General features: G+C 50.6%; 1 protein-coding gene and 1 pseudogene across 1 annotated transcript; both read left to right on the top strand.

Moving 5' to 3' along the window:
* Positions 1 to 456: 456 nt before the first annotated feature.
* On the top strand, positions 457 to 15,684 carry LOC148778653 (carbonyl reductase [NADPH] 1-like; annotated as a pseudogene).
* An 808-nt stretch (positions 15,685 to 16,492) lies between these two features.
* On the top strand, positions 16,493 to 23,867 carry LOC148778654 (carbonyl reductase [NADPH] 1-like). The gene is made up of 3 exons (XM_088831652.1): positions 16,493 to 16,969; positions 17,504 to 17,611; positions 23,234 to 23,867. The coding sequence occupies exons 1-3, from the start codon at positions 16,684 to 16,686 to the stop codon at positions 23,692 to 23,694; spliced, it is 855 nt and encodes a 284-aa protein (XP_088687778.1). The 5' UTR covers positions 16,493 to 16,683; the 3' UTR covers positions 23,695 to 23,867.
* The last annotated feature ends 2,142 nt before the right edge of the window (positions 23,868 to 26,009 follow it).

Raw genomic sequence — 26,009 nt, forward strand, 5'->3', positions numbered from 1 at the left:
GGACAAAATTAAATCACACACTTAGCACCCATAGGAGTTATGCAAGATAAAACATGGAGGCAAGAGGCTTGGCACACAAGGAGAGTTTCATAAACACTCTCGCCCACGTGGGGGCGCACTGGGATCCCACAGAGCTGGGTTCCCGGCCCACACTTTGAAACCTGCTCCTGGGACCTTCTCTCTCTCATTCCCTGTCTTGAGTTTCTCTGAAGCAAGGAAGTGAATCTAGGTCCTGAGAAGCAGGTACCATGTCGAAATCATTTCACTGTATTCAAGAGAAAAGCAAGCATCCTCCTTTTGCAGTGGATGACAGGCGCATGCCCAAGATAATTGTCAGCACTTGTTTTTCTCCTTTGGGGTTTCTCCTACACTAGTTTCTTCATTCAAAGTGCCGAAAATCTTCAGAACATTTCGACTCACCACCGTCTGGCTTTGCTCTGGGAAAACCCCCTCTCCATGCCAGCAGACCACCGCTTGGCTCAGATGTGGCTCAGAGGCCGCATCAACAGTGGGCGCAACGCGGGGAGGGGTACGCGCGGGATATGCTCGGGATACGCTCGGGATAAGGTGTTTCAAGACCTTCAGAAACAGACTGCACCTCCTAAGAAGGGAAAACTGGGGACCTGAGCCTGTCTCTCTACAAGTCACAACGACAGAGCCTAGAACCCAGTTCTTCCTGGCTTCTCTGACTGTGGACCGGCCTCTGCAGCGCGTGCCGCCGGTGACTTTCGGTCAGTTCCGCTCTCCACCCAAGCGCCTGGAGCGCCACTGCCCTCGGCTATGTCATTCAACACCCACAGGACGCTGGTCACCGGGACCCACAAGGGCATTGCCTTCAAAGGTAAGTGTCTGGGAATATGCGCTCTCGCCAGAGGGAACTTTGTGTTCCTCTGGCTCAGAATCCTGGGCCCCTTTTCCCGGTAGTCCCACAGCCTCTCTGATTGAACTTTGGGCAGCTGGGTTATTTTCCAATACAATCTCACAGAAACCACAAGACGGCTAGACGGCAAAATGATCCAGAGATGGTCCCAAGTCCTCACCCTTGGTGCAGCCTCCCCCAGTGGCGCCATCTTATTACAAAACAATAAGGCATTCTCAAACTGGGAAATTCACACTGGCATAATACTATCAATTTTACTATTGTTTATATCCTCTTATGGAATACCACCACATGAGTACTATTTATTCACACCGCTTTCCTTTGCTCCTGAAAGCTGCTGATACCACAGCGTTTCACATTCAAGCAGAAGTGACTAAATAACAAACTTCTTTGGCACCAGAGATGTGTGCACAGAGCTCCTGCCTCTCATGAAGCCCCGAGGTGAGTCTGATTGGAGCCCAGACTGCAGTGCTTCTGGCAAGATCTGGGCCCCCCGGCTCTGGTCTCATCTACAGGCCGCCTACCACTCCTGCTCGGCCCCACTGGCCTCCACCCTTGTCTCCACCCAGCCGGGTGTCCTGCACCCTGATGTCCCTGCACACAATGCCCAGGTCCTTGGTGCTGTCTGTCCACCTGCTTTGTGCATGTCTGCCTCTTTCTTCTCTTTCCCACCTTAGCTCAGAGGTTTCCTCCTCCAAGAGGATCTTGACTTGCCCTGTGCCCATCACAGGGGGCGTTCCCTCAGGAGCCCTTCCCAGACCTTCTCTCCCCTGTCCTTCTCTTACTCAGGCTACTGGAGCCTGCACCACCTCCAGTTCAATAGTCCTGTCCCCACCACCCCCACCAAAGACTCGTCCTTTCCCCAAATCATCTTGGTCACCAGTCCCATCATCCACCCACCAGGAACCTGGAGGTCACCCTGCCCACTTATTGCCATTACCAGGTCCTAATCATCCAACTGAGTTTCTCCCCACAGGTTTGCCCCTTACCAACTCTACAAACAGGCCCTCAGCTGTTGTTTCTCAGTTCAGTTCAGTTCAGTTCAGTCGCTCAGTCGTGTCCGAATCTCCGCGACCCCATGAATCACAGCACGCCAGGCCTCCCTGTCCATCACCAACTCCCGGAGTATACTCAAACTCATGTCCACAGAGTCGGTGATGCCATCCAGCCATCTCATTCTCCGTCGTCCCCTTCTCCTCCCGCCCCCAACCTTTCCCAGCACCATAGTTTTTTCCAGTGAGTCAACTCGTCGCATGAGGTGGCCAAAGTATTGCAGTTTCAGCTTTAGCATCAGTCCCTCCAATGAACATCCAGGATTGATCTCCTTTAGAATGGACTGGTTGGATCTCCTTGCAGTATAAAGGACTCTCAAGAGTCTTCTCCAACACCACGTAAACCCTCCTAAGGGAGCCCCTGCCCTTCTTGAGTCCTTTCTTTCTCAGCAGGCTCACTGCCCCTCCCAAAAATCCTACAAGTGTGAAGTTCAAGCCCTTAGTGTGGCTAAGAGGATCTCTAATCTGATATCTGCCTTTCAATGTGCTCAGTATTCTGGACAAAACACACTCCTTCCTCTAGGTTAAACTACTGTAATGTTTACCCTGAAGTAAGGGGCCAGGAGGGGAACCCCGTCTCCATCCCCACAGACCACTGCTTGGCTCAGATGTGGCTCAGAGGTCACATCAACAGTGGGCGCAAGGGGGTGAGGGGTACGCTCGGGATACGGTGTTTCAAGACCTTCAGAAACAGACTGCGCCTCCTAAGGAGGAAAAACTGGGGACCGGAGCCTCTCTCTCTACAAGTCACAACGCCGGAGCCTAGAACCCAGTTCTTCCTGGCTTCTCTGACTGTGGACCGGCCTCTGCAGCGCGTGCCGCCGGTGACTTTCGGTCAGTTCCGCTCTCCACCCAAGCGCCTGGAGCGCCACTGCCCTCGGCTATGTCATTCAACACCCACAGGACGCTGGTCACCGGGGCCCACAAGGGCATTGCCTTCAAAGGTAAGTGTCTGGGAATATGCGCTCTCGCCAGAGGGAACTTTGTGTTCCTCTGGCTCAGAATCCTGGGCCCCTTTTCCAGGTAGTCCCGCAGCCTCTCTGATTGAACTTTGGGCAGCTGCGTTATTTTTTAATACAATCTCACAGAAAACACAAGACGGCAAGACGGCAAAATGATCCAGAGGTGGTCCCAAGTCCTCACCCTTGGTGCAGCCTCCCCCAGTGGCGCCATCTTCTTACAAAACTATAAGGCATTCTCAAACTGGGAAATTCACACTGGCATAATACTATCAATTTTACTATTGTTTATATCCTCTCATGGAATACCACCACATGAGTACTATTTATTCACGCCGCTCTCCTTTGCTTCTGAAAGCTGCTGATACCACAGCGTTTCACATTCAAGCAGAAGTGACTAAATAACAAACTTCTTTGGCACCAGAGATGTGTGCACAGAGCTCCTGCCTCTAATGAAGCCCCGAGGTGAGTCTGATTGGAGTCCAGACTGCAGTGCTTCTGGCAAGATCTGGGCCCCCCGGCTCTGGTCTCATCTACAGGCCGCCTACCACTCCTGCTCGGCCCCACTGGCCTCCACCCTTGCCTCCACACTTGTCTCCACCCAGCCGGGTGTCCTGCACCCTGATGTCCCTGCACACAATGCCCAGGTCCTTGGTGCTGTCTGTCCACCTGCTTTGTGCATGTCTGCCTCTTAATTCTCTTTCCCACCTTAGCTCAGATGTTTCCTCCTCCAAGAGGCCCTTGACTTGCCCTGTGCCCATCACAGGGGGCGTTCCCTCAGGAGCCCTTCCCAGACCTTCTCTCCCCTGTCCCCCTCTTACTCAGGCTACTGGAGCCTGCACCACCTCCAGTTCAATAGTCCTGTCCCCACCACCCCCACCAAAGACTCGTCCTTCCCCAAATCATCTTGGTCACCAGTCCCATCATCCAGCCACCAGGAACCTGGAGGTCACCCTGCCCGCTTATTGCCATTACCAGGTCCTAATCATCCAACTGAGTTTCTCCCCACACGTTTGCCCCATCCCAACTCTACAAACAGGCCCTCAGCTGTTGTTTCTCAGTTCAGTTCAGTCGCTCAGTCGTGTCCGAATCTCCGCGACCCCATGAATCACAGCACGCCAGGCCTCCCTCTCCATCACCAACTCCCGGAGTTCACTCAAACTCATGTCCACAGAGTCGGTGATGCTATCCAGCCATCTCATTCTCCGTCGTCCCCTTCTCCTCCCGCCCCAAACCTTTCCCAGCATCAGAGTCTTTTCCAGTGAGTCAACTCGTCGCATGAGGTGGCCAAAGTATTGCAGGTTCAGCTTTAGCATCAGTCCCTCCAGTGAACATCCAGGATTGATCTCCTTTAGAATGGACTGGTTGGATCTCCTTGCAGTATAAGGGACTCTCAAGAGTCTTCTCCAACACCACGTAAACCCTCCTAAGGGAGCCCCTGCCCTTCTTGAGTCCTTTCTTTCTCAGCAGGCTCACTGCCCCTCCCAAAAATCCTACAAGTGTGAAGTTCAAGCCCTTAGTGTGGCTAAGAGGATCTCTAATCTGATATCTGCCTTTCAATGTGCTCAGTATTCTGGACAAAACACACTCGTTCCTCTAGGTTAAACTACTGTAATGTTTACCCTGAAGTAAGGGGCCAGGAGGGGAACCCCGTCTCCATCCCCACAGACCACTGCTTGGCTCAGATGTGGCTCAGAGGTCACATCAACAGTGGGCGCAAGGGGGTGAGGGGTACGCTCGGGATACGGTGTTTCAAGACCTTCAGAAACAGACTGCGCCTCCTAAGGAGGAAAAACTGGGGACCGGAGCCTCTCTCTCTACAAGTCACAACGCCGGAGCCTAGAACCCAGTTCTTCCTGGCTTCTCTGACTGTGGACCGGCCTCTGCAGCGCGTGCCGCTGGTGACTTTGGCTCAGTTCCGCTCTCCACCCAAGCGCCTGGAGCGCCACTGCCCTCGGCTATGTCATTCAACACCCACAGGATGCTGGTCACCGGGGCCCACAAGGGCATTGCCTTCAAAGGTAAGTGTCTGGGAATATGCGCTCTCGCCAGAGGGAACTTTGTGTTCCTCTGGCTCAGAATCCTGGGCCCCTTTTCCAGGTAGTCCCGCAGCCTCTCTGATTGAACTTTGGGCAGCTGGGTTATTTTTTAATACAATCTCACAGAAACCACAAGACGGCAAGACGGCAAAATGATCCAGAGGTGGTCCCAAGTCCTCACCCTTGGTGCAGCCTCCCCCAGTGGCGCCATCTTATTACAAAACTATAAGGCATTCTCAAACTGGGAAATTCACACTGGCATAATACTATCAGTTTTACTATTGTTTATATCCTCTTATGGAATACCACCACATGAGTACTATTTATTCACGCCGCTTTCCTTGGCTCCTGAAAGCTGCTGATACCACAGCGTTTCACATTCAAGCAGAAGTGACTAAATAACAAACTTCTTTGGCACCAGAGATGTGTGCACAGAGCTCCTGCCTCTCATGAAGCCCCGAGGTGAGTCTGATTGGAGCCCAGACTGCAGTGCTTCTGGCAAAATCTGGGCCCCCCGGCTCTGGTCTCATATACAGGCCGCCTACCACTCCTGCTCGGCCCCACTGGCCTCCACCCTTGCCTCCACACTTGTCTCCACCCAGCCGGGTGTCCTGCACCCTGATGTCCCTGCACACAATGCCCAGGTCCTTGGTGCTGTCTGTCCACCTGCTTTGTGCATGTCTGCCTCTTAATTCTCTTTCCCACCTTAGCTCAGAGGTTTCCTCCTCCAAGAGGCCCTTGACTTGCCCTGTGCCCATCACAGGGGGCGTTCCCTCAGGAGCCCTTCCCAGACCTTCTCTCCCCTGTCCCCCTCTTACTCAGGATACTGGAGCCTGCACCACCTCCAGTTCAATACTCCTGTCCCCACCACCCCCACCAAAGACTCGTCCTTTCCCCAAATCATCTTGGTCACCAGTCCCATCATCCACCCACCAGGAACCTGGAGGTCACCCTGCCCGCTTATTGCCATTACCAGGTCCTAATCATCCAACTGAGTTTCTCCCCACACGTTTGCCCCATCCCAACTCTACAAACAGGCCCTCAGCTGTTGTTTCTCAGTTCAGTTCAGTTCAGTTCAGTCGCTCAGTCGTGTCCGAATCTCCGCGACCCCATGAATCACAGCACGCCAGGCCTCCCTCTCCATCACCAACTCCCGGAGTTCACTCAAACTCATGTCCACAGAGTCGGTGATGCCATCCAGCCATCTCATTCTCCGTCGTCCACTTCTCCTCCCGCCCCAAACCTTTCCCAGCATCAGAGTCTTTTCCAGTGAGTCAACTCGTCGCATGAGGTGGCCAAAGTATTGCAGGTTCAGCTTTAGCATCAGTCCCTCCAGTGAACATCCAGGATTGATCTCCTTTAGAATGGACTGGTTGGATCTCCTTGCAGTATAAGGGACTCTCAAGAGTCTTCTCCAACACCACGTAAACCCTCCTAAGGGAGCCCCTGCCCTTCTTGAGTCCTTTCTTTCTCAGCAGGCTCACTGCCCCTCCCAAAAATCCTACAAGTGTGAGGTTCAAGCCCTTAGTGTGGCTAAGAGGATCTCTAATCTGATATCTGCCTTTCAATGTGCTCAGTATTCTGGACAAAACACACTCGTTCCTCTAGGTTAAACTACTGTAATGTTTACCCTGAAGTAAGGGGCCAGGAGGGGAACCCTGTCTCCATCCCCACAGACCACTGCTTGGCTCAGATGTGGCTCAGAGGTCACATCAACAGTGGGCGCAAGGGGGTGAGGGGTACGCTCGGGATACGGTGTTTCAAGACCTTCAGAAACAGACTGCGTCTCCTAAGGAGGAAAAACTGGGGACCGGAGCCACTCTCTCTACAAGTCACAACGCCGGAGCCTAGAACCCAGTTTTTCCTGGCTTCTCTGACTGTGGACCGGCCTCTGCAGCGCGTGCCGCTGGTGACTTTGGCTCAGTTCCGCTCTCCACCGAAGCGCCTGGAGTGCCACTGCCCTCGGCTATGTCTTTCAACACCCACAGGACGCTGGTCACCGGGGCCCACAAGGGCATTGCCTTCAAAGGTAAGTGTCTGGGAATATGCGCTCTCGCCAGGGGGAACTTTGTGTTCCTCTGGCTCAGAATCCTGGGCCCCTTTTCCAGGATGTCCCGCAGCCTCTCTGATTGAACTTTGGGCAGCTGGGTTATTTTTTAATACAATCTCACAGAAACCACAAGACGGCTAGACGGCAAAATGATGCAGAGGTGGTCCCAAGTCCTCACCCTTGGTGCAGCCTCCCCCAGGGGCGCCATCTTATGACAAAACTATAAGGCATTCTCAAACTGGGAAATTCACACTGGCATAATACTATCAATTTTACTGTTGTGTATATCCTCTTATGGAATACCACCACGTGAGCACTATTTATTCATGCCGCTTTCCTTGGCTCCTGAAAGCTGCTGATACCACAGCGTTTCACATTCAAGGAGAAGTGACTAAATAACAAACTTCTTTGGCACCAGAGATGTGTGCACAGAGCTCCTGCCTCTAATGAAGCCCCGAGGTGAGTCTGATTGGAGCCCAGACTGCAGTGCTTCTGGCAAGATCTGGGCCCCCCGGCTCTGGTCTCATCTACAGGCCGCCTACCACTCCTGCTCGGCCTCACTGGCCTCCACCCTTGTCTCCACCCAGCCGGGTGTCCTGCACCCTGAGGTCCCTGCACACAATGCCCAGGTCCTTGGTGCTGTCTGTTCACCTGCTTTGTGCATGTCTGCCTCTTTCTTCTCTTTCCCACCTTAGCTCAGAGGTTTCCTCCTCCAAGAGGCCCTTGACTTGCCCTGTGCCCATCACAGGGGGCGTTCCCTCAGGAGCCCTTCCCAGACCTTCTCTCCCCTGTCCCCCTCTTACTCAGGCTACTGGAGCCTGCACCACCTCCAGTTCAAAAGTCCTGTCCCCTCCACACCCACCAAAGACTCGTCCTTTCCCCAAATTATCTTGGTCACCAGTCCCATCATCCACCCACCAGGAACCTGGAGGTCACCCTGCCCGCTTATTGCCATTACCAGGTCCTAATCATCCAACTGAGTTTCTCCCCACACGTTTGCCCCATCCCAACTCTACAAACAGGCCCTCAGCTGTTGTTTCTCAGTTCAGTTCAGTTCAGTTCAGTCGCTCAGTCGTGTCCGAATCTTCGCGACCCCATGAATCACAGCACGCCAGGCCTCCCTGTCCATCACCAACTCCCGGCGTATACTCAAACTCATGTCCACAGAGTCGGTGATGCCATCCAGCCATCTCATTCTCCGTCGTCCCCTTCTCCTCCCGCCCCCAACCTTTCCCAGCATCAGAGTCTTTTCCAGTGCGTCATCTCGTCGCATGAGGTGGCCAAAGTATTGCAGTTTCAGCTTTAGCATCAGTCCCTCCAATGAACATCCAGGATTGATCTCCTTTAGAATGGACTGGTTGGATCTCCTTGCAGTATAAGGGACTCTCAAGAGTCTTCTCCAACACCATGTAAACCCTCCTAAGGGAGCATTTGCCCTTCTTGAGTCCTTTCTTTCTCAGCAGGCTCACTGCCCCTCCCAAAAATCCTACAAGTGTGAAGTCCAAGCCCTTACTGTGGCTAAGAGGATCTCTAATCTGATATCTGCCTTTCAATGTGCTCAGTATTGTGGACAAAACACACTCGTTCCTCTAGGTTAAGTTACAGTAATGTTTACCCTGAAGTAAGGGGCCAGGAGGGGAACACCCCTCCATCCCCGCAGACCACTGCTTGGCTCAGATGTGGCTCAGAGGCCGCATCAACAGTGGGCGCAATGCGGGGAGGGGTACGCGCGGGATACGATGTTTCAAGACCTTCAGAAACAGACTGCGCCTCCTAAGAAGGGAAAACTGGGGACCGGAGCCTCTCTCTCTACAAGTCACAACGCCGGAGCCTAGAACCCAGTTCTTCCTGGCTTCTCTGACTGTGGACCGGCCTCTGCAGCGCGTGCCGCCGGTGACTTTGGCTCAGTTCCGCTCTCCACCCAAGCGCCTGGAGCGCCACTGCCCTCGGCTATGTCATTCAACACCCACAGGACGCTGGTCACCGGGGCCCACAAGGGCATTGCCTTCAAAGGTAAGTGTCTGGGAATATGCGCTCTCGCCAGAGGGAACTTTGTGTTCCTCTGGCTCAGAATCCTGGGCCCCTTTTCCAGGTAGTCCCGCAGCCTCTCTGATTGAACTTTGGGCAGCTGGGTTATTTTTTAATACAATCTCACAGAAACCACAAGACGGCAAGACGGCAAAATGATCCAGAGGTGGTCCCAAGTCCTCACCCTTGGTGCAGCCTCCCCCAGGGGCGCCATCTTATGACAAAACTATAAGGCATTCTCAAACTGGGAAATTCACACTGGCATAATACTATCAATTTTACTGTTGTGTATATCCTCTTATGGAATACCACCACGTGAGCACTATTTATTCACGCCGCTTTCCTTGGCTCCTGAAAGCTGCTGATACCACAGCGTTTCACATTCAAGCAGAAGTGACTAAATAACAAACTTCTTTGGCACCAGAGATGTGTGCACAGAGCTCCTGCCTCTAATGAAGCCCCGAGGTGAGTCTGATTGGAGCCCAGACTGCAGTGCTTCTGGCAAGATCTGGGCCCCCCGGCTCTGGTCTCATCTACAGGCCGCCTACCACTCCTGCTCGGCCTCACTGGCCTCCACCCTTGTCTCCACCCAGCCGGGTGTCCTGCACCCTGAGGTCCCTGCACACAATGCCCAGGTCCTTGGTGCTGTCTGTTCACCTGCTTTGTGCATGTCTGCCTCTTTCTTCTCTTTCCCACCTTAGCTCAGAGGTTTCCTCCTCCAAGAGGCCCTTGACTTGCCCTGTGCCCATCACAGGGGGCGTTCCCTCAGGAGCCCTTCCCAGACCTCTCTCCCCTGTCCCCCTCTTACTCAGGCTACTGGAGCCTGCACCACCTCCACTTCAATACTCCTGTCCCCACCACCCCCACCAAAGACTCGTCCTTTCCCCAAATCATCTTGGTCACCAGTCCCATCATCCAGCCACCAGGAACCTGGAGGTCACCCTGCCCGCTTATTGCCATTACCAGGTCCTAATCATCCAACTGAGTTTCTCCCCACACGTTTGCCCCATCCCAACTCTACAAACAGGCCCTCAGCTGTTGTTTCTCAGTTCAGTTCAGTTCAGTTCAGTCGCTCAGTCGTGTCCGAATCTCCGCGACCCCATGAATCACAGCACGCCAGGCCTCCCTGTCCATCACCAACTCCCGGCGTATACTCAAACTCATGTCCACAGAGTCGGTGATGCCATCCAGCCATCTCATTCTCCGTCGTCCCCTTCTCCTCCCGCCCCCAACCTTTCCCAGCATCAGAGTCTTTTCCAGTGAGTCAACTCGTCGCATGAGGTGGCCAAAGTATTGCAGTTTCAGCTTTAGCATCAGTCCCTCCAATGAACATCCAGGATTGATCTCCTTTAGAATGGACCGGTTGGATCTCCTTGCAGTATAAGGGACTCTCAAGAGTCTTCTCCAACACCACGTAAACCCTCCTAAGGGAGCATTTGCCCTTCTTGAGTCCTTTCTTTCTCAGCAGGCTCACTGCCCCTCCCAAAAATCCTACAAGTGTGAAGTTCAAGCCCTTACTGTGGCTAAGAGGATCTCTAATCTGATATCTGCCTTTCAATGTGCTCAGGATTCTGGACAAAACACACTCGTTCCTCTAGGTTAAACTACTGTAATGTTTACCCTGAAGTAAGGGGCCAGGAGGGGAACCCCCCTTCCATCCCCGCAGACCACTGCTTGGCTCAGATGTGGCTCAGAGGCCGCATCAACAGTGGGCGCAATGCGGGGAGGGGTACGCGCGGGATACGATGTTTCAAGACCTTCAGAAACAGACTGCGCCTCCTAAGAAGGGAAAACTGGGGACCGGAGCCTCTCTCTCTACAAGTCACAACGCCGGAGCCTAGAACCCAGTTCTTCCTGGCTTCTCTGACTGTGGACCGGCCTCTGCAGCGCGTGCCGCCGGTGACTTTGGCTCAGTTCCGCTCTCCACCCAAGCGCCTGGAGCGCCACTGCCCTCGGCTATGTCATTCAACACCCACAGGACGCTGGTCACCGGGGCCCACAAGGGTATTGCCTTCAAAGGTAAGTGTCTGGGAATATGCGCTCTCGCCAGAGGGAACTTTGTGTTCCTCTGGCTCAGAATCCTGGGCCCCTTTTCCAGGTAGTCCCGCAGCCTCTCTGATTGAACTTTGGGCAGCTGGGTTATTTTTTAATACAATCTCACAGAAACCACAAGACGGCAAGACGGCAAAATGATGCAGAGGTGGTCCCAAGTCCTCACCCTTGGTGCAGCCTCCCCCAGGGGCGCCATCTTATGACAAAACTATAAGGCATTCTCAAACTGGGAAATTCACACTGGCATAATACTATCAATTTTACTGTTGTGTATATCCTCTTATGGAATACCACCACGTGAGCACTATTTATTCACGCCGCTTTCCTTGGCTCCTGAAAGCTGCTGATACCACAGCGTTTCACATTCAAGCAGAAGTGACTAAATAACAAACTTCTTTGGCACCAGAGATGTGTGCACAGAGCTCCTGCCTCTAATGAAGCCCCGAGGTGAGTCTGATTGGAGCCCAGACTGCAGTGCTTCTGGCAAGATCTGGGCCCCCGGCTCTGGTCTCATCTACAGGCCGCCTACCACTCCTGCTCGGCCTCACTGGCCTCCACCCTTGTCTCCACCCAGGCGGGTGTCATGCACCCTGAGGTCCCTGCACACAATGCCCAGGTCCTTGGTGCTGTCTGTTCACCTGCTTTGTGTATGTCTACCTCTTTCTTCTCTTTCCCACCTTAGCTCAGAGGTTTCCTCCTCCAAGAGGCCCTTGACTTGCCCTGTGCCCATCACAGGGGGCGTTCCCTCAGGAGCCCTTCCCAGACCTTCTCTCCCCTGTCCCCCTCTTACTCAGGCTACTGGAGCCTGCACCACCTCCAGTTCAATAGTCCTGTCCCCACCACCCCCACCAAAGACTCGTCCTTCCCCAAATCATCTTGGTCACCAGTCCCATCATCCACCCACCAGGAACCTGGAGGTCACCCTGCCCGCTATTGCTATTACCAGGTCCTAATCGTCCAACTGAGTTTCTCCCCACACGTTTGCCCCATCCCAACTCTACAAACAGGCCCTCAGCTATTGTTTCTAAACACTTGTAAACCCTCCTAAGCGAGGCCCTTCCCTTCTTGAGGCTTTTCTTTATCAGAAGGCTCACTGCCCCTCCCAAAAATCCTGCAAGTGGGAAGTTCAAGGCCTTAGTGTGGCTAACAGGATCTCTAATCTGATATCTGCCTTTCAATGTGCTCAGTATTGTGGACAAAACACACTCATTCCTCTAGGTTAAACTACTGTAATGTTTACCCTGAAGTAAGGGGCCAGGAGGGGAACCACCACCCATTAAACACACAAGGTAATACAAGCAGATGCTTTAAGAAGGATTCAGAGTGTGCCTAGAGATTAAGGACACGTGTTTACAATTTACACTCAGCTTCTAGCCTGTTTCCCTGTCCACTCCTTCTGGAAGGTGCTACTCCTTCAGAGACTTGCTTCACTAGGACCTCAGAAGTCACCTCCTAAGTGTCCCCTGATTCTCGGAAGTTATATCTTTGCTTTTTAAGACACGTGTACGTTTGTCAGAGCTTTCCTGCCAAGAAGCAGTCATCTCCTGATTTCATGGCTGCCTTCACCATCCACAGTGATTTGAGAGCCCAAGAAGAGGAAATCTCTCACTGCTTCCTCCTTTTCTCCTTCTGTTTGCCATGAATTAATGGGACCAGATGCCATGATCTTAGATTTTAAATATTGAGTGTTAAGCCGGTTTTTTCACTCTCCTCCTTCATCCTCATCAAGGGGCTCTTTCGTTCCTCTTTGCGTTCTACCATTAGAGACCCTCTGCATATCTGAGGCTGTGAATATTTCTCCCACAGTCTTGGTTTCCAGCTTGCTAACTCGTCCAGCCTGGTGTTTCACATGATGTGCTCTGCGTAAAAGGTAAACATGGTGACCATAAAGAGCCTTCTCGAACTCCTTTCTCAACCCATCAGTTGTTCCATACAGGATTCTACCTGTTGCTTCTCCTTCCTTTCTCAACCCTGAACCAACCAGTTGTTCCACACAGGGTTCTAACTGTTGCTTCTTGACCCGCATACAGGTTTCTCAGGAGACAGGTAAGAAGGTCTGGTATTCCTGTCTCTTTTAGAGCTTTCCACAGTTTGTTAAGACCCACACAGTCACAGGCTTTAGTGTAGTCAGTGAAGCAGAGGTGGATATTTTTCTGGAATTCCTTTGCTTTCTCTATGATTCAGTGAATGTTGGCAATTTGATTTCTGATTTGTCTTTTTCTAAACCCAGCTTGAACATCTGAAAGTTCTCGATTCATGTAATGCTGAAGTTTCACTTTGAGGATTTTGAGCACATGGGAGATGAGTATAATTGTCCAGTGGTTTGAACATTCTTTAGTATTCCCCTTCTTGGGAACTGGGATGAAGATTGACCTTTTCCAGTCCTGTGGCCACTGCTGGGTTTTCCAAATTTGCTGACATGTTGAGTGCAGCACTCAATAGAATCATCTTTTAGGATTTTATATAGTTTTGCTGAAATCCCATCACCTCCACTAGCTTTATCGATCGCAGTGCTTACTAAGACCCACTTGACTTTACACTCCAGAATTGCGGGCTCTGAACGAGAGACTGCACCATCGTGGTTGTCCAGGTCATTAATATCTTTTTCATATAGTTCTCCTGTGTATTCTCTCCATCTCTTCTAAATCTCTTCGGCTTCTATTAGTCTTTACCACGTCTGTCCTTTGTTGTACCCATCCTTGGATGAAATGTTCCTTTGACATTTCTGATCTCTTGATGAGACCTCTAGTCTCCCCGCTTCTGTTGTTCTCCTCTGTTTCTTTGCATTATTCACTGAAGAAGGCCTTCTTGTCTGTCCTCGCTGTCCTCAGAACTCTGCGTTCAGTTGGGTGAACCTTTCCATCTCCCCCTTGCTTTTCGCTTCTCTTCTTTCCTCAGTTATTTGGAAAGCCTCCTCAGACCACCACTTTGCCTTCTTGCGTTTCTTTTTCTTTAGGATGGTTTCGTTCACTGCCTCCAGGATACCATTTGGGATTTCTGTCCATAGTTCTTCAGGCACCCTGTTTACTAGATCTCATCGCTTGATTAATTCATTAGCTGCACTGTATATTCCTAGGGAACTGGATTTAAGTTGTGGCTGACCGGCCTAATGGTTTTCCCCACTTTCTTTAGTCAAAGCCTGAATTTGGCTATGAAGAGCTGATGGTCTGAGCCCCAGAGAGCTCCAGGTCTAGTTTCTGCTGACTGTATACAGCTTCTCCGTCTTTGGCTACAAAGAATGGAATCAATCTGATTTTGGTATTGACCAGTCATTTGGTGATGTCCATGTGTAGAGTCGTCTCTTGTGAAGTTAAAAAAGCGTATTTGCTATGACCAGTGATAGTCTCAGGGTATTCTCCGGATGCCCAGCCCAAGGTTAGAGCCTTGGTCCCATGAGTGAGGACTGGGTTGGAGAAGGAAGTCCTAACCCCCTGGTACACTTGCCAGGAACTGAACCTCTGCAGCAGGTGGCTGAGGAACAGGATGAGAAACGCTGCTGTGGTCCCCAGCGTGGGAAGATACCACAGCCCCTTGGCAGGGAGGGAGCCCTGTGTCTCAGATGCACCATGGCAGAGTGAAGTTTCCACGGTTACGGGCAGAAAGGAGGCAAGAGAGGAGCAGCCATGGTTGAACTAGATCCTCTCTGTTCTCAGCTGAGTTATTGGAGATATCTGGCAAAAAAGGTTCATTTCCTGTCCGCTGATGGGACCGTTTCCAGAGACTTATATAGTTGAGTTTTGAAAATAATTTTCATAAGTCATTCTTTGTAGTAGATTCACAGACTTCTTCTTTGGTCATGACTTATCTATTGACTTTGAGTGAAATATTTCAGTCCTGTAATTTCTAAAATAATTAGATGTAGTGTAACTTTTGAAAACATCAGAATAATACCTATATTACTTATATATCTGTTACTTATAATAATAAAACAAATAAACCCAATGATACCTTCTCTTCCTTCCCTGATGTCCTCTTTCCAGAGGTCAGTCCTGTCCCCAGTTGGGTATTCATCCTTCTAGTGCTCGCCTTTCTATGTACTGATCTGTGGTGTATTTTAGGCAGGGTGGTGAATGTATCCAGCTTCGTCAGTGTCAACTCTCTAAAGAAATGCAGCCCTGAACTGCAGCAGAAGTTTCAAAGTGAGACCATAACGGAAGAGGAGCTGGTGGGGCTCATGAACAAGTTTGTGGAAGACACGAAGAACGGGGTGCACAGGAAGGAGGGCTGGCCCGATACCACATATGGAGTGACGAAAATCGGTGTCACGGTTCTGTCCAGAATCCACGCCAGGAAACTGAGTGAGCAGAGAGGAGGGGACAAGATCCTCCTGAATGCCTGCTGCCCAGGGTGGGTGAGAACCGACATGGCAGGACCCAAAGCCCCCAGAAGCCCAGAGGAAGGAGCACAGACCCCCGTGTACTTGGCCCTTCTGCCCTCGGATGCCGAGGGGCCTCATGGAGCGTTCGTTTCTGAGAAAAAAGTTGTGCAATGGTGAGCTCACTCAGAGCTCCACCCATGGGTCCGTTTATATTGCTGTCCCAGATTCACCAAACAGACACTGACAGAATTATCCCTATGCGTAAAAAAGAATCAAAATATCCAGATCAAGTTCTCACCGGGAGAGGGCTGCTAATATTGTAAAGAGTTTGTGATTTCTTCTGTGATCCCAGGGAGGGAAAGTGGGATGGATGACAAATAATAAAAATAAATAATTCATTATAAATGTCCATTTGTGCAAAGTCTTAAATGGTAAAGCTGCTCCATTATTTCTAATAGTTGAACCTAGGTTGGTGGACATGTGGGCATCTAGTGTTACTTCTACATTTCTATTTAAAATTTTTCAGGACAAACATCAGGAACCTGAGATTCCTAGCTCTGCCCCCTTCCTGCATGACCTTGAGCCAAAATCCAAGATACTAGTGTCTAACACAGGGAAACCAGCTCAGTGTTACGTGGCAGCCTGGGAGGGAGGGGAGGCTGGGGAGAACCGATACATGTATATGTGTGGCTGAGTCCCTGTGCTGTCCACCTGAGACTGTTGTGACAATTCACCACGTTGTCAATCAGCTTGAAAGTGTGAGTCGCCCAGTCCTGTCTAGCTCTTTGGGATTCCATGGACTGTGGCCCACCGGGCTCCTCTGTCCATGCGGTTTCCCAGGCAAGAATACTGGAGTCAGTTGCCATTTATTTCACGAGGGGATGCTCCTGACGCAGGGATCAAACCAGGGTCTGCAGCACTGCAGGCAGATTCTATACTGTCCCAGACACCAGGGACGCCCTGTCCTCCAATATAAAATCAAAAGTTTAAAGAAAAAGAGGGCTGTGTCCTCTTTTTTGGCTCAAGATACAGTACCAGGAAGGAGGTGGAGCAAGCAGTGGTGTTTATTAACCTTATGGAACATTTGATCCCACCTTCAGGGACTGGGGGATAAGGCAGGGCCTCCTTCTCAACTAGTCACTGCACTGGGTCCGAGGACACAGGTCTTTGCCTCTGGGACTGACGGGTCTTCACATCCCTCGCTGCCCCACCCCGTTGGTCTCCAGGGTCTCCACGTCCCACGCCACGCCACCCCATCCGTCTCCAGTCTTGTCAGCATTACTCCAAAGGGCCCTGCAACCGGCCATGTCCTCCACCCGCGTGGCGCTGGTCACTGGGGCCAACAAGGGCCTCGGCTTTGCCATCGTGCGCGACCTGTGCCAGCAGTTCCAGGGGGACGTGGTGCTCACGGCGCGGGACGAGGCGCGGGGTCAGGCGGCTGTGCAGCAGCTGCAGGCCGAGGGCCTGAAGCCCCGTTTCCACCAGCTGGATATCACTGACCTGCAGAGCATCCGCGCCCTGCGTGACTTCCTGAGCAAGGAGTACGGGGGCCTGGACGTGCTGGTCAACAACGCCGGCATCGGCTTCAAGAGTAAGTGGGTGGGAGCTGGGGGTGGTTACAGCCTCTGTGAGGGGAGCCATATGGGTGGGGTGGGGCTATCGCCTGAACCTCCTCTGTGGGATCTAGAACCCCCTCCCTAGGGATGGAGCACAGGCCAGAGGTCACAGGGAGAACAGGTCCTCCGCGATCACAAGCTGTTCCAGCAAGAAGGCCTTCCAATAGCTTTGACCAGGCTAAAGGACAAAGCCCAGATTTCCGCAGTATTGGTTTCACTGAACTTTGGATGAGTTGGGTGAATTTTTAACTTCTGAAACCAATTTAAAATTGCACAGTGGTACACAAGTGGTCATATGGGCTTCTTTCACTCAGCCTCCCCGGATGATGCCATCTTACTTAACTATATAGCATTATCAAACCACAAAATACCCATCGGTGCAATACCGTTCACTAACTCCAAACACTACTAGCCGGAAACATATTTCAGAGAAAAAAGTACTGTATCAAGTGAGCATTTTTCCCATATGGCTTGTGTTTATTAGTGCTATTCTTGTTCTACCCTAAAAGCTGGTGATCCCACACCGATTGCAATTCAGGCAGAAATAACCATGAAAACAAACTTCCTTGGTACCCGAGATGTGTGCACGGAGCTCCTGCCTCTGATAAAAAGCCGAGGTGAGTATGATGAGCCCAAACTGCAGGGTTTCTGGCCAGATCTGAGCCCACCTGCATCCGGTCTCATCTCCGGACTCCCTACGTCTCCTTCTCAGCTGCACTGACTCCCACCTGTGTGTTCCCTGGGCAGGATGCCCTGTGGCCTCTGGTCCCTCTACGCACTGCCCGAGTCCTTGGTGCTCTCTGTCCATCTGCACTTTGCACATTTGGCTCTTTCTTCTTTTTCCCATCTTAGTTCAAAGGTCTCCTCCAAGAGGTCCTTCACGAGCTCCATGCCCATCCCAGGGGGTGCCCTCTCAGGAGTCTGCCCCAGACCTTCTCTCCCCCGGGCCTCTCTCCAAGTGACCTGATTTGGGTTTGTGGCGCTCATACTACCACATTTATTAGACCCCTGAAGCTTTTTCTGCTTCCGGTCACCAGGGTGTTTCTTCCCAGGGTACTGACATGGTGTATTACCAGTACTGGTTTCCAGATGCTAAACCAAGTATACATACTTCGGTCTTTAAGGTTCTGGAAGTCCCCAGACCATCCTCAAGTTCAATAATTCACTGTAAGGACCAGGAACTCGGCAAAAGCCATTGTATTCAAAAGGACATGGTTTCAGAAAAGTGGACAGTTCCTCAGTTCGGCAGTGGTAAAGGTCTCATGGCATGGAGCTGTGACTTGACGTCTCCCTGCAGATCCTGGGGCAGCACATATTTCTCCCCCAAACAGCCTGTGTCAGACACAAGGGCTATTACCAACTAGCGGGCTCGCCCCAGCCTTGATGTCCAGGGTTCGTGGTGACGGGTGGTCACACAGGCATGGCCCACTGCCCTTATGGCTGGTCCTGCTCTCCAGCCCCTCCAGAGGTCCAGCTGATACTAGGTAGGCCGAGGCCCCCACCATACTCACGTGTGAACATGGATTAGGTAACCTGCCTCTCGAACAAGTAATTGAGGACAGTCTTCTCAGGCAGGACATTCAGGCTTCACTATTACCTCCCAGATGTCCTGGAGTAGGGCTGAAGCTTCCTCTGGCCAACCTTAGCCCTTTACTTATAGAGAACACCCTCTGGACTCTCACTAAGGCTCCCTTACATCAAAAGGATCATTGAGCATCTAAAATCAGCATAGAATTTATTTCACAGATACAGAAAGAGTACAGAAATACATCTCCCATCAGGAGCAGCCAGAGTGGGGCTGGAGTAGTTTAGAGGAACAGATATTCCAGCTTCTAAAGCCACTACTTCCATTTTCATGTGTTTCTACTGATACTAATTTGTTTTTACTTTTTATCGGAAGATAGTTGCTTTGCAATATTGTGCTGTTTTCTGCCATACATCCACATGAATCAGCCACAGGTATACATATGCCCTCTCCCTCCTGAACCCTCTGCCCCCTCCCACCCCATCCACCCCTCTAGGTTGTCACAGAGCACTGGGTTGATCTCCCTGAGGCACACAGCAAATTCCCCCTGGCTACCTGTTTTACATATGGCAGTATGTGTGTTTCCGTGATACTCTCTCAATTCTGCCCACCCTCTGCTTCCCCCACTGGCTTCACAAGTGTGTTCTCTACGTCTGTGTCTCCACTGCTACCCTGAAAATAGGTTCATCAGCACCATCTTTCCACTTTCCATACACCTGCATAATAGGCAGTATTGATCTTTCTCTTTCTGACTTGCTTCACTCTGTATAGTAGGCTGTAGGTTCATCCACCTTATTGATACCACCTTGATTCCCACCTTGATCAACTGCTACTGTCCCTTCAGTTCACTTCAGTGGCTCAGTCGTGTCTGACTCTTTGTGACCCCATGGACCGCAGCATGCCAGGCCTCCCTATCCATCACCATCTCCCAGAGTTTCCCCAAACCCATGTCCGTTGAGTCGGTGATGCCATCCAACCATCTCATCCTCTGTCGTCCCCTTCTCCTCCTGCCTTCAATCTTTCCCAGCATCAGGGTCTTTTCAAATGAATCAGCTCTTCCCATCAGGTGGCCAAAGTATTGGAGTCTCAGCTTCAACATCAGTCCTTCCAATGAACACTCAGGACTGATCTCCATTAGGATGGACTGGATGGATCTCCTTGCAGTCCAAGGGACTCTCAAGAGTCTTCTCCAATACCACAGTTCTAAAGCATCAATTCTTCAGCGCTCAGCTTTTTATTTAGCGTAAAACTCTTTGTGCAGTCTATTTAGTATTGTTAAGAGAGAAAAAGAAGCCAAAAAAAAAATTGAGTTTGAGACAAAAAACTGTTTGACTGGGAAACCACCGAACAGGACGTAGTGAGGATGGCCTCACTGACAGGCACTCAGGAAGAGACTATTGTGGAGAAAAGGCTAAAGCAAAGTAAGGAAATTGTGGACTGTCTTCAGCTTCTGGCCCAGGGGGCTCTTTGTGACTATTGGTCCTTAGGTTCCCATTTGGTCACCTTGAGGCATTTTCAGGCTTCAGTTTTGGTTTGCTTACAGAGGCCGCCAAGGAATTAGAGCCAGCTCAGCCTACTGACCTCCGTGTTTAACTCATTTGCATCATGGAAACTGGCTCATGGTTAGCTATGCCGAGTTCTTCATCAACTAGTTATTTTCCATTAGCATCACACCCTGCAGAGACTTTACCTCCATCTCCCATCACACTTGATCATCAGTATCAGTATCTTCCTATGGCTCTTTTACATGTGAGAGTTGGATATTACCAGCAAGGCCAGTGATAACCCATATCACAGGACAGTAGGTAGAACATGTGACCTGAAAACGAAGACTCAAGAGATGCTGGCACCTGGCTAGAGAACCACTCAGTGATTAACGATTGGTTCAATCCATCAGCACATCTTATGAAAATATCCCACAGAGATCCCAGGGCTTCTGCTTGACTTTCAGTTCAGTCCAGTTGCTCACTTGTGTCCAACTCTTTGTGACCCCATGGACTCCAGTGTGCCAGGCCTCCCTGTCCATCACCAACTCCCGGAGTTCACTCAAACTCATGTGCATTGAGTTGGTGAAGCCATCAAATCATCTCATCCCTGTTATCCCCTTCTCATCCCACATTCAGTCTTGCCCAGCATCAGGGTCTTTTCAGATGAGTCCGTTTTTCACATCAAAATATTGGAGTTTCAGCTTCAGCATCAGTCTTTCCATCGAATATTCAGGACTGATTTCCTTTGAATGGACTGGCTGCATCTCGGTGCAGTCCAAGGGACTCTCAAGAGTCTTCTCCAACACCACAGTTTGAAAGCATCAATTCTTCGGCACTCAGCTTTCTTTATAGTCCAACTATTACAGCCATGCTTGACTTTGGCAGGTCCCAAAGCAGGAGTGACCTTGACTGTAGGTGGCTTCACTCTATCAGGCATCTGGGATAAGTGAGCTAAGAGAGGATATCGCCTCCTGATCTCAGCATAATATTGATTTCTCTTATTGCATAACCCTTTTAAACACCCTCATTTCCATTCCCCCTACTCCCCATTTTTCATCGACTTTTACCCGTACTTTCTCATCTTTCAAAGGGATGTTCAGTTCAGTCACTGCTCATGCTGACTGCCCTCAGCAATACTAGCCTAACAAGTGCCTCCCGTTAGTCCACTCCCATCACACAGGTAGGGTTACACAGGCCCAGACTGGTGGACTCTCTCAGCCACTGACTAGACAATACAACTGCAGTTGCTGTTCCTCCAAATTGGCCAGATAGGTGAAGACTCAGTCCATTTCATCGGGCCCTTTGGAATTCTGACAAAAAAACTAAATTGATAGTTACTTTCTTGCTTGCCAATTATCCCCTGACTTCTATATCATAATTGCAGCCTGGTCCCAGAACTACAGTATGGCCAGAAAGACGAAGGTTGGAATGAAGTAGGGCAAGGATTGCAGAGTCACCCTGGCATCTTCCACATCCCTTCTTCCCCAGAGGAGAGAGGAGTCTATCCGGGGTCTTCTTCCAAGGCTCCCATCATGCTGATTGTGGGCATAATAAGCTCATGAATGTCTGTTAGCCAACGTTTGAGACAACCAGAGTTTCATTTGCTGTTCCCAATTCTGTATCAAACCTCTACTCTGAGCATGAAAGTGTGTTCCCTGGCCTGAGGACTGTACCTCATCAGTCCAAATCATGCAGTATCTTCTGCTTCAGTACCATAATACAGCTTGGGCCCAAGGATCTACTGCCGGGTACACAGAGCTGTGCCCTGAGACAGCATCTCACCTCGTCAGGACATTTTCTAACTTCCCCCGGCTACTACCTGCAACTCACCAGCTCTGTGCCGATCCTTTGGCTCAAAGAATATGACTCAAACCATGCAAAGACTTTTTCTCTCATGCTGTCAGATACAGCAGGCGTAGGAGAGGCATGGATGAACGACGATCCCATCTCTGCATTCCTGCAGCATCCCATTTGCACTCATCTCATGGGGCCAGACCCCAGTTCGATTCCTGGGCTGGGAAGATCTGCTAGAGAAGGGATAGGCTACCCACTCCAGTATTCTTGCGCTTCCCTTGTGACTTAGCTGGTTAAGAATCCACCTGAAATGTAAGAGACCTGGGTTCGATCCCTAGGTTGGGAAGATCCCCTGGAAAAGGGGAAGGCCCCCTGGAGAAGGGGAAGGCTCTCCACTCCAGTATTCCGGCCTGGAGAATCCCAGGGACTGTATAGTCCATGAGGTTGCAAAGAGTCGGGCACGACTGAGCAACTTTCACTTTCATGGGGCCAGGTAGCACTTCAAATAAGCACACCTGAAGACGCTCAGTGCTTCCATTTGCCTCCCAAGTTTGGAAGTGGTTCTTGTGATGAGCCTGAAGTAGTTGTACTTTAATTCCTCCTGACTTCCCATTTGACTCCCAGAGTGTCATGCTCATGTGACTGTCCCTTAAACAGTCCATTTTCCGCTGCCCACCTCTGTCATCATACAGCCAGGACGTGAGTCACCACTCCCGAGCTGATATAAACCTGAACCCAAAGAAACAAGCATCAGTTCAGCTCTCTGAACTGAGTTGAGTTCACCGTCCTTCAACCTGATGCTCTCTGGTCAACTTGGATATGCCATCCACAAACCCATCAGCCCTTTATGGTCGACACAGGCTTGTCATAGAGCCCTGCCCAAGTGACCTAAGGTCCTCAGCTGGTTCCAGAGGAGACCTTTGAGAAAAAGATGCTGTCTGCTCCTGAAGGCGGTAAGGACTCCTCCAGCCTTCGGAGCTCTTTCCTCAATATACCGTTTTCATTTTCCTATGGGAACCTGGTCTCTGCCCTCCCCATTATACCATGTCTTTCTCTTTAGTTACCCTAGGATCAGGGTTAGGGCAGGTTACAAGACTGTCTAATACCCTTCACTCATAGTGAAGTGAAGTGGAAGTCGCTCAACTGTGTCTGCTCTTGCAACCCCATGGACTATACAGTCCATGGACTTCTCCAGACCAGAATACTGGAGTGGGTGGCCGTTCCCTTCTCCAGGGGATCTTCCCAACCTAGGGATCGAACTCAGGTCTCCCGCATTGCAGGTGGATACTTCACTCACAGGTACAGGTTTAGCTCATCTCGCAGGAAACTGGTAACTGGCTCTCCAGGGGGAATTGAGTCCAACACCTCAGCAAATTGGGTATTCATTTCTCTCATACATACCTTCCCAGGTAATGGTTTGTGTTGCATTTTAGGCAGAGTGGTGAACGTGTCTAGCGGAATGGGGTTCAAAGCTCTTGAAAGCTGCAGCCCTGAACTGCAGCAGAAACTGAGGAGTGAGACCATCACGGAGGAGGAGCTGGTGGGGCTCATGAACAAGTTTGTGGAAGACACGAAGAACGGGGTGCACAGGAAGGAGGGCTGGCCGGATCATACATATGGAGTGACGAAAATCGGTGTCACGGCCCTGTCCAGAATCCACGCCAGGAAACTGAGTGAGCAGAGAGGAGGGGACAAGATCCTCCTGAATGCCTGCTGCCCAGGGTGGGTGAGAACCGACATGACAGGACCCAAAGCCCACAAAAGCCCCAAAGAAGGAGCAGAGACCCCCGTGTACTTGGCCCTTCTGCCCTCGGATGCCGAGGGGCCTCATGGACAGTATGTCCATGAGAAAAAAGTTGCAAAATGGCAGTTCATGCCGCAGTTCTACGCATAGGCCGTACTATGTTACCTGTCCTGATTAGACTAAAAAAACACAGCGTTCAAAATATCTCCCCATGAATAAAATCAAACAAGCCTACCTCTGTGTAAATTTCAAAGCCACTTTGAAGTGGCTACTATTCTGTGAGATCTTTTGTGATTTCTTATGTGACCCCAGGGAATAAAAGAAGAATGGATGACAAATAAGGAATAAGCATCAGTAGATGAATACGTGGTTCTTTATAAATGTCCATTTATTCCACTGATTATATGGCAAACGAGTTCAGAAGTCTAATAGACCAAAATATAGGTCAAGGAAAGGGAGAGTAGTACTTGGGGTAAGAATTGTCATCAACAGGGCCAGATGGGAAATACTTTTAGTTTTCAGGTTCAAGTGGCCTCTGTGAGAACTGTTTACCTCCTCTCTTTCACCATGAAAGTAGCCAGAGACAATACAGAAGCCGACGAGCATGGCCACATTGGGTCTGCCAGCTTAAGCTGACCGGCCTCCTGCATAACATGGACCACACCATGAGGGGAAAACATCTGCTCTGGGGCCTGTAAATGCCAAACTCATTGGGAAAAGAAACAGTGTAAATGTGAAATGTGAGGGGGCGCTGGTATGAAAGATAACATCCTACAAGAATCTGAGACAATGGAGAAAATTGCGAATGGATGGGTGTGAGTGGGTATGAGAGGTCACTGTCAAATCTCTTCAGGGTGAATGTGTCATGTTTGTGGGATGAGGTGTCAGGAGGTCTGCAGCACTAGCATGGTTCTGCACACTGTACACAGAAGTGGAACTCATCACCAGAGTAACATAACAGTCGCACCTAGTTGGGAGGACACCTGGGTGAGCGCTTTACTGCGCTTTCAACTTTCTGTTTAAAATCTTTGAACCAAAACAGCCTGCCTCTGCCCTTTCCTGTGTGACCTTGAGAAAAATCCCACCTCTGCTGTATCCCCTCAATTGGCAAAGGAGGAGAACTCTCACAGGATTGCTATAAATTGTCCAGATATCGGTGATGGTGCTGAAAATACACTGGAGGTGCCAAGGGTCCTATGTCATGAGTCCCTGTAAGAGGGGCGCAGCGGCACCCAGGGCATTGACGAGAAGCTTCCTGCTGCCCAGAACTACGTCTGGCTCCCCAAGGCGCCAAGGGCTGTCCACCACATCCCCTCTTCACAGAAGCTCCATGTGGTACAGATGCCCCTACTGTCATGGTTACCTGTCCCTTTCCACCTCTGACTGTCAGCCCTGGGGAAGTAAAAAGTGACAGCCCCTGAAGGCAAAGCAGGGCCCTTCCTGAAGAGTCAGGTTGACTTCACAACTGTAGGCTTTCAACTAGTCTGCTATTTTCCTCCTCTCCCCGCACCCCACACCATCTGACAGCAGAGGATCATCAATGTCTAGGTCAACAGTCAGCATCACACCTGCTAGTTTGGAAATGGATAGTGGAATCGCAATGGTCACGCACCCTTAGTTCCAGGAAAATGAAGCCCACGTGATAAACCAGTTGTTAACTGTGACCTAAGACAAATCAATACGTATGCACTTGCAACAAACCTAGGGATATGCAACTTTGAAATGCAACGTTCCTGTCAATGGCCCTGCTCACAGTAAGAGGTTCAGAAACAACCCTTCAGCATGGGACACACTGAATTCCAGAGTCAGCTAGCCTGCCCACACAGAAAGTCTGATCACAGGACCTATTGTCAAAAGCTGAGTTTCTACCAAGAGAGCAGGCAGAGCTGTGTCCTTAGAAGTAGTTGTATTGTTGTTCAGTCACTCAGCCATGTCCAACTCTGCGACCCCATGGACTGTAGCACGCCAGGCTTCCCTGTCCTTCACCATCTCCTGGAGCTTGCTCAGACTCATGTCCTTTGAGTCAGTGATGCCATCCAACCTTCTCATCCTCTGTCGCCCACTTCTCCTCTTGCCTTCAGTCTTTCCCAGCATCAGAGTCTTGTCCAATGAGTCAGCTCTTTGCATCAGGTGACCAAAGTATTGGAGCTACAGCTTCAGCATCAGTCCTTCCAATGAATATTCAGGGTTGATTTCCTTTAGGATGGACTGGTTTGATCTCCTGCTGTCCAAGGGACTCTCAAGAGTCTTCTCCAACACCACAGTTCGAAGCAGTTACCCTAAGTAATTTCATTGCATCTTAGGAAGAAGCAACCATGCCAATTCTGTGGGTTTGATGGACCCAGCACTAGATAATAACTGTACTCCTTCCTCTTTTTGGAGACCTACACGGGCACGCATGCAGCACCCCTAATGATTTTTATTCCTCTGCCAGAAATCCCTAGTCTCCTAATGACAATTCACCA

Source organism: Moschus berezovskii, chromosome 1, assembly GCF_049115385.1.
Source record: "Moschus berezovskii isolate FMDL1 chromosome 1, NW_MosBer_1.0, whole genome shotgun sequence".
In the NCBI taxonomy this organism is placed as follows: domain Eukaryota; kingdom Metazoa; phylum Chordata; class Mammalia; order Artiodactyla; family Moschidae; genus Moschus; species Moschus berezovskii.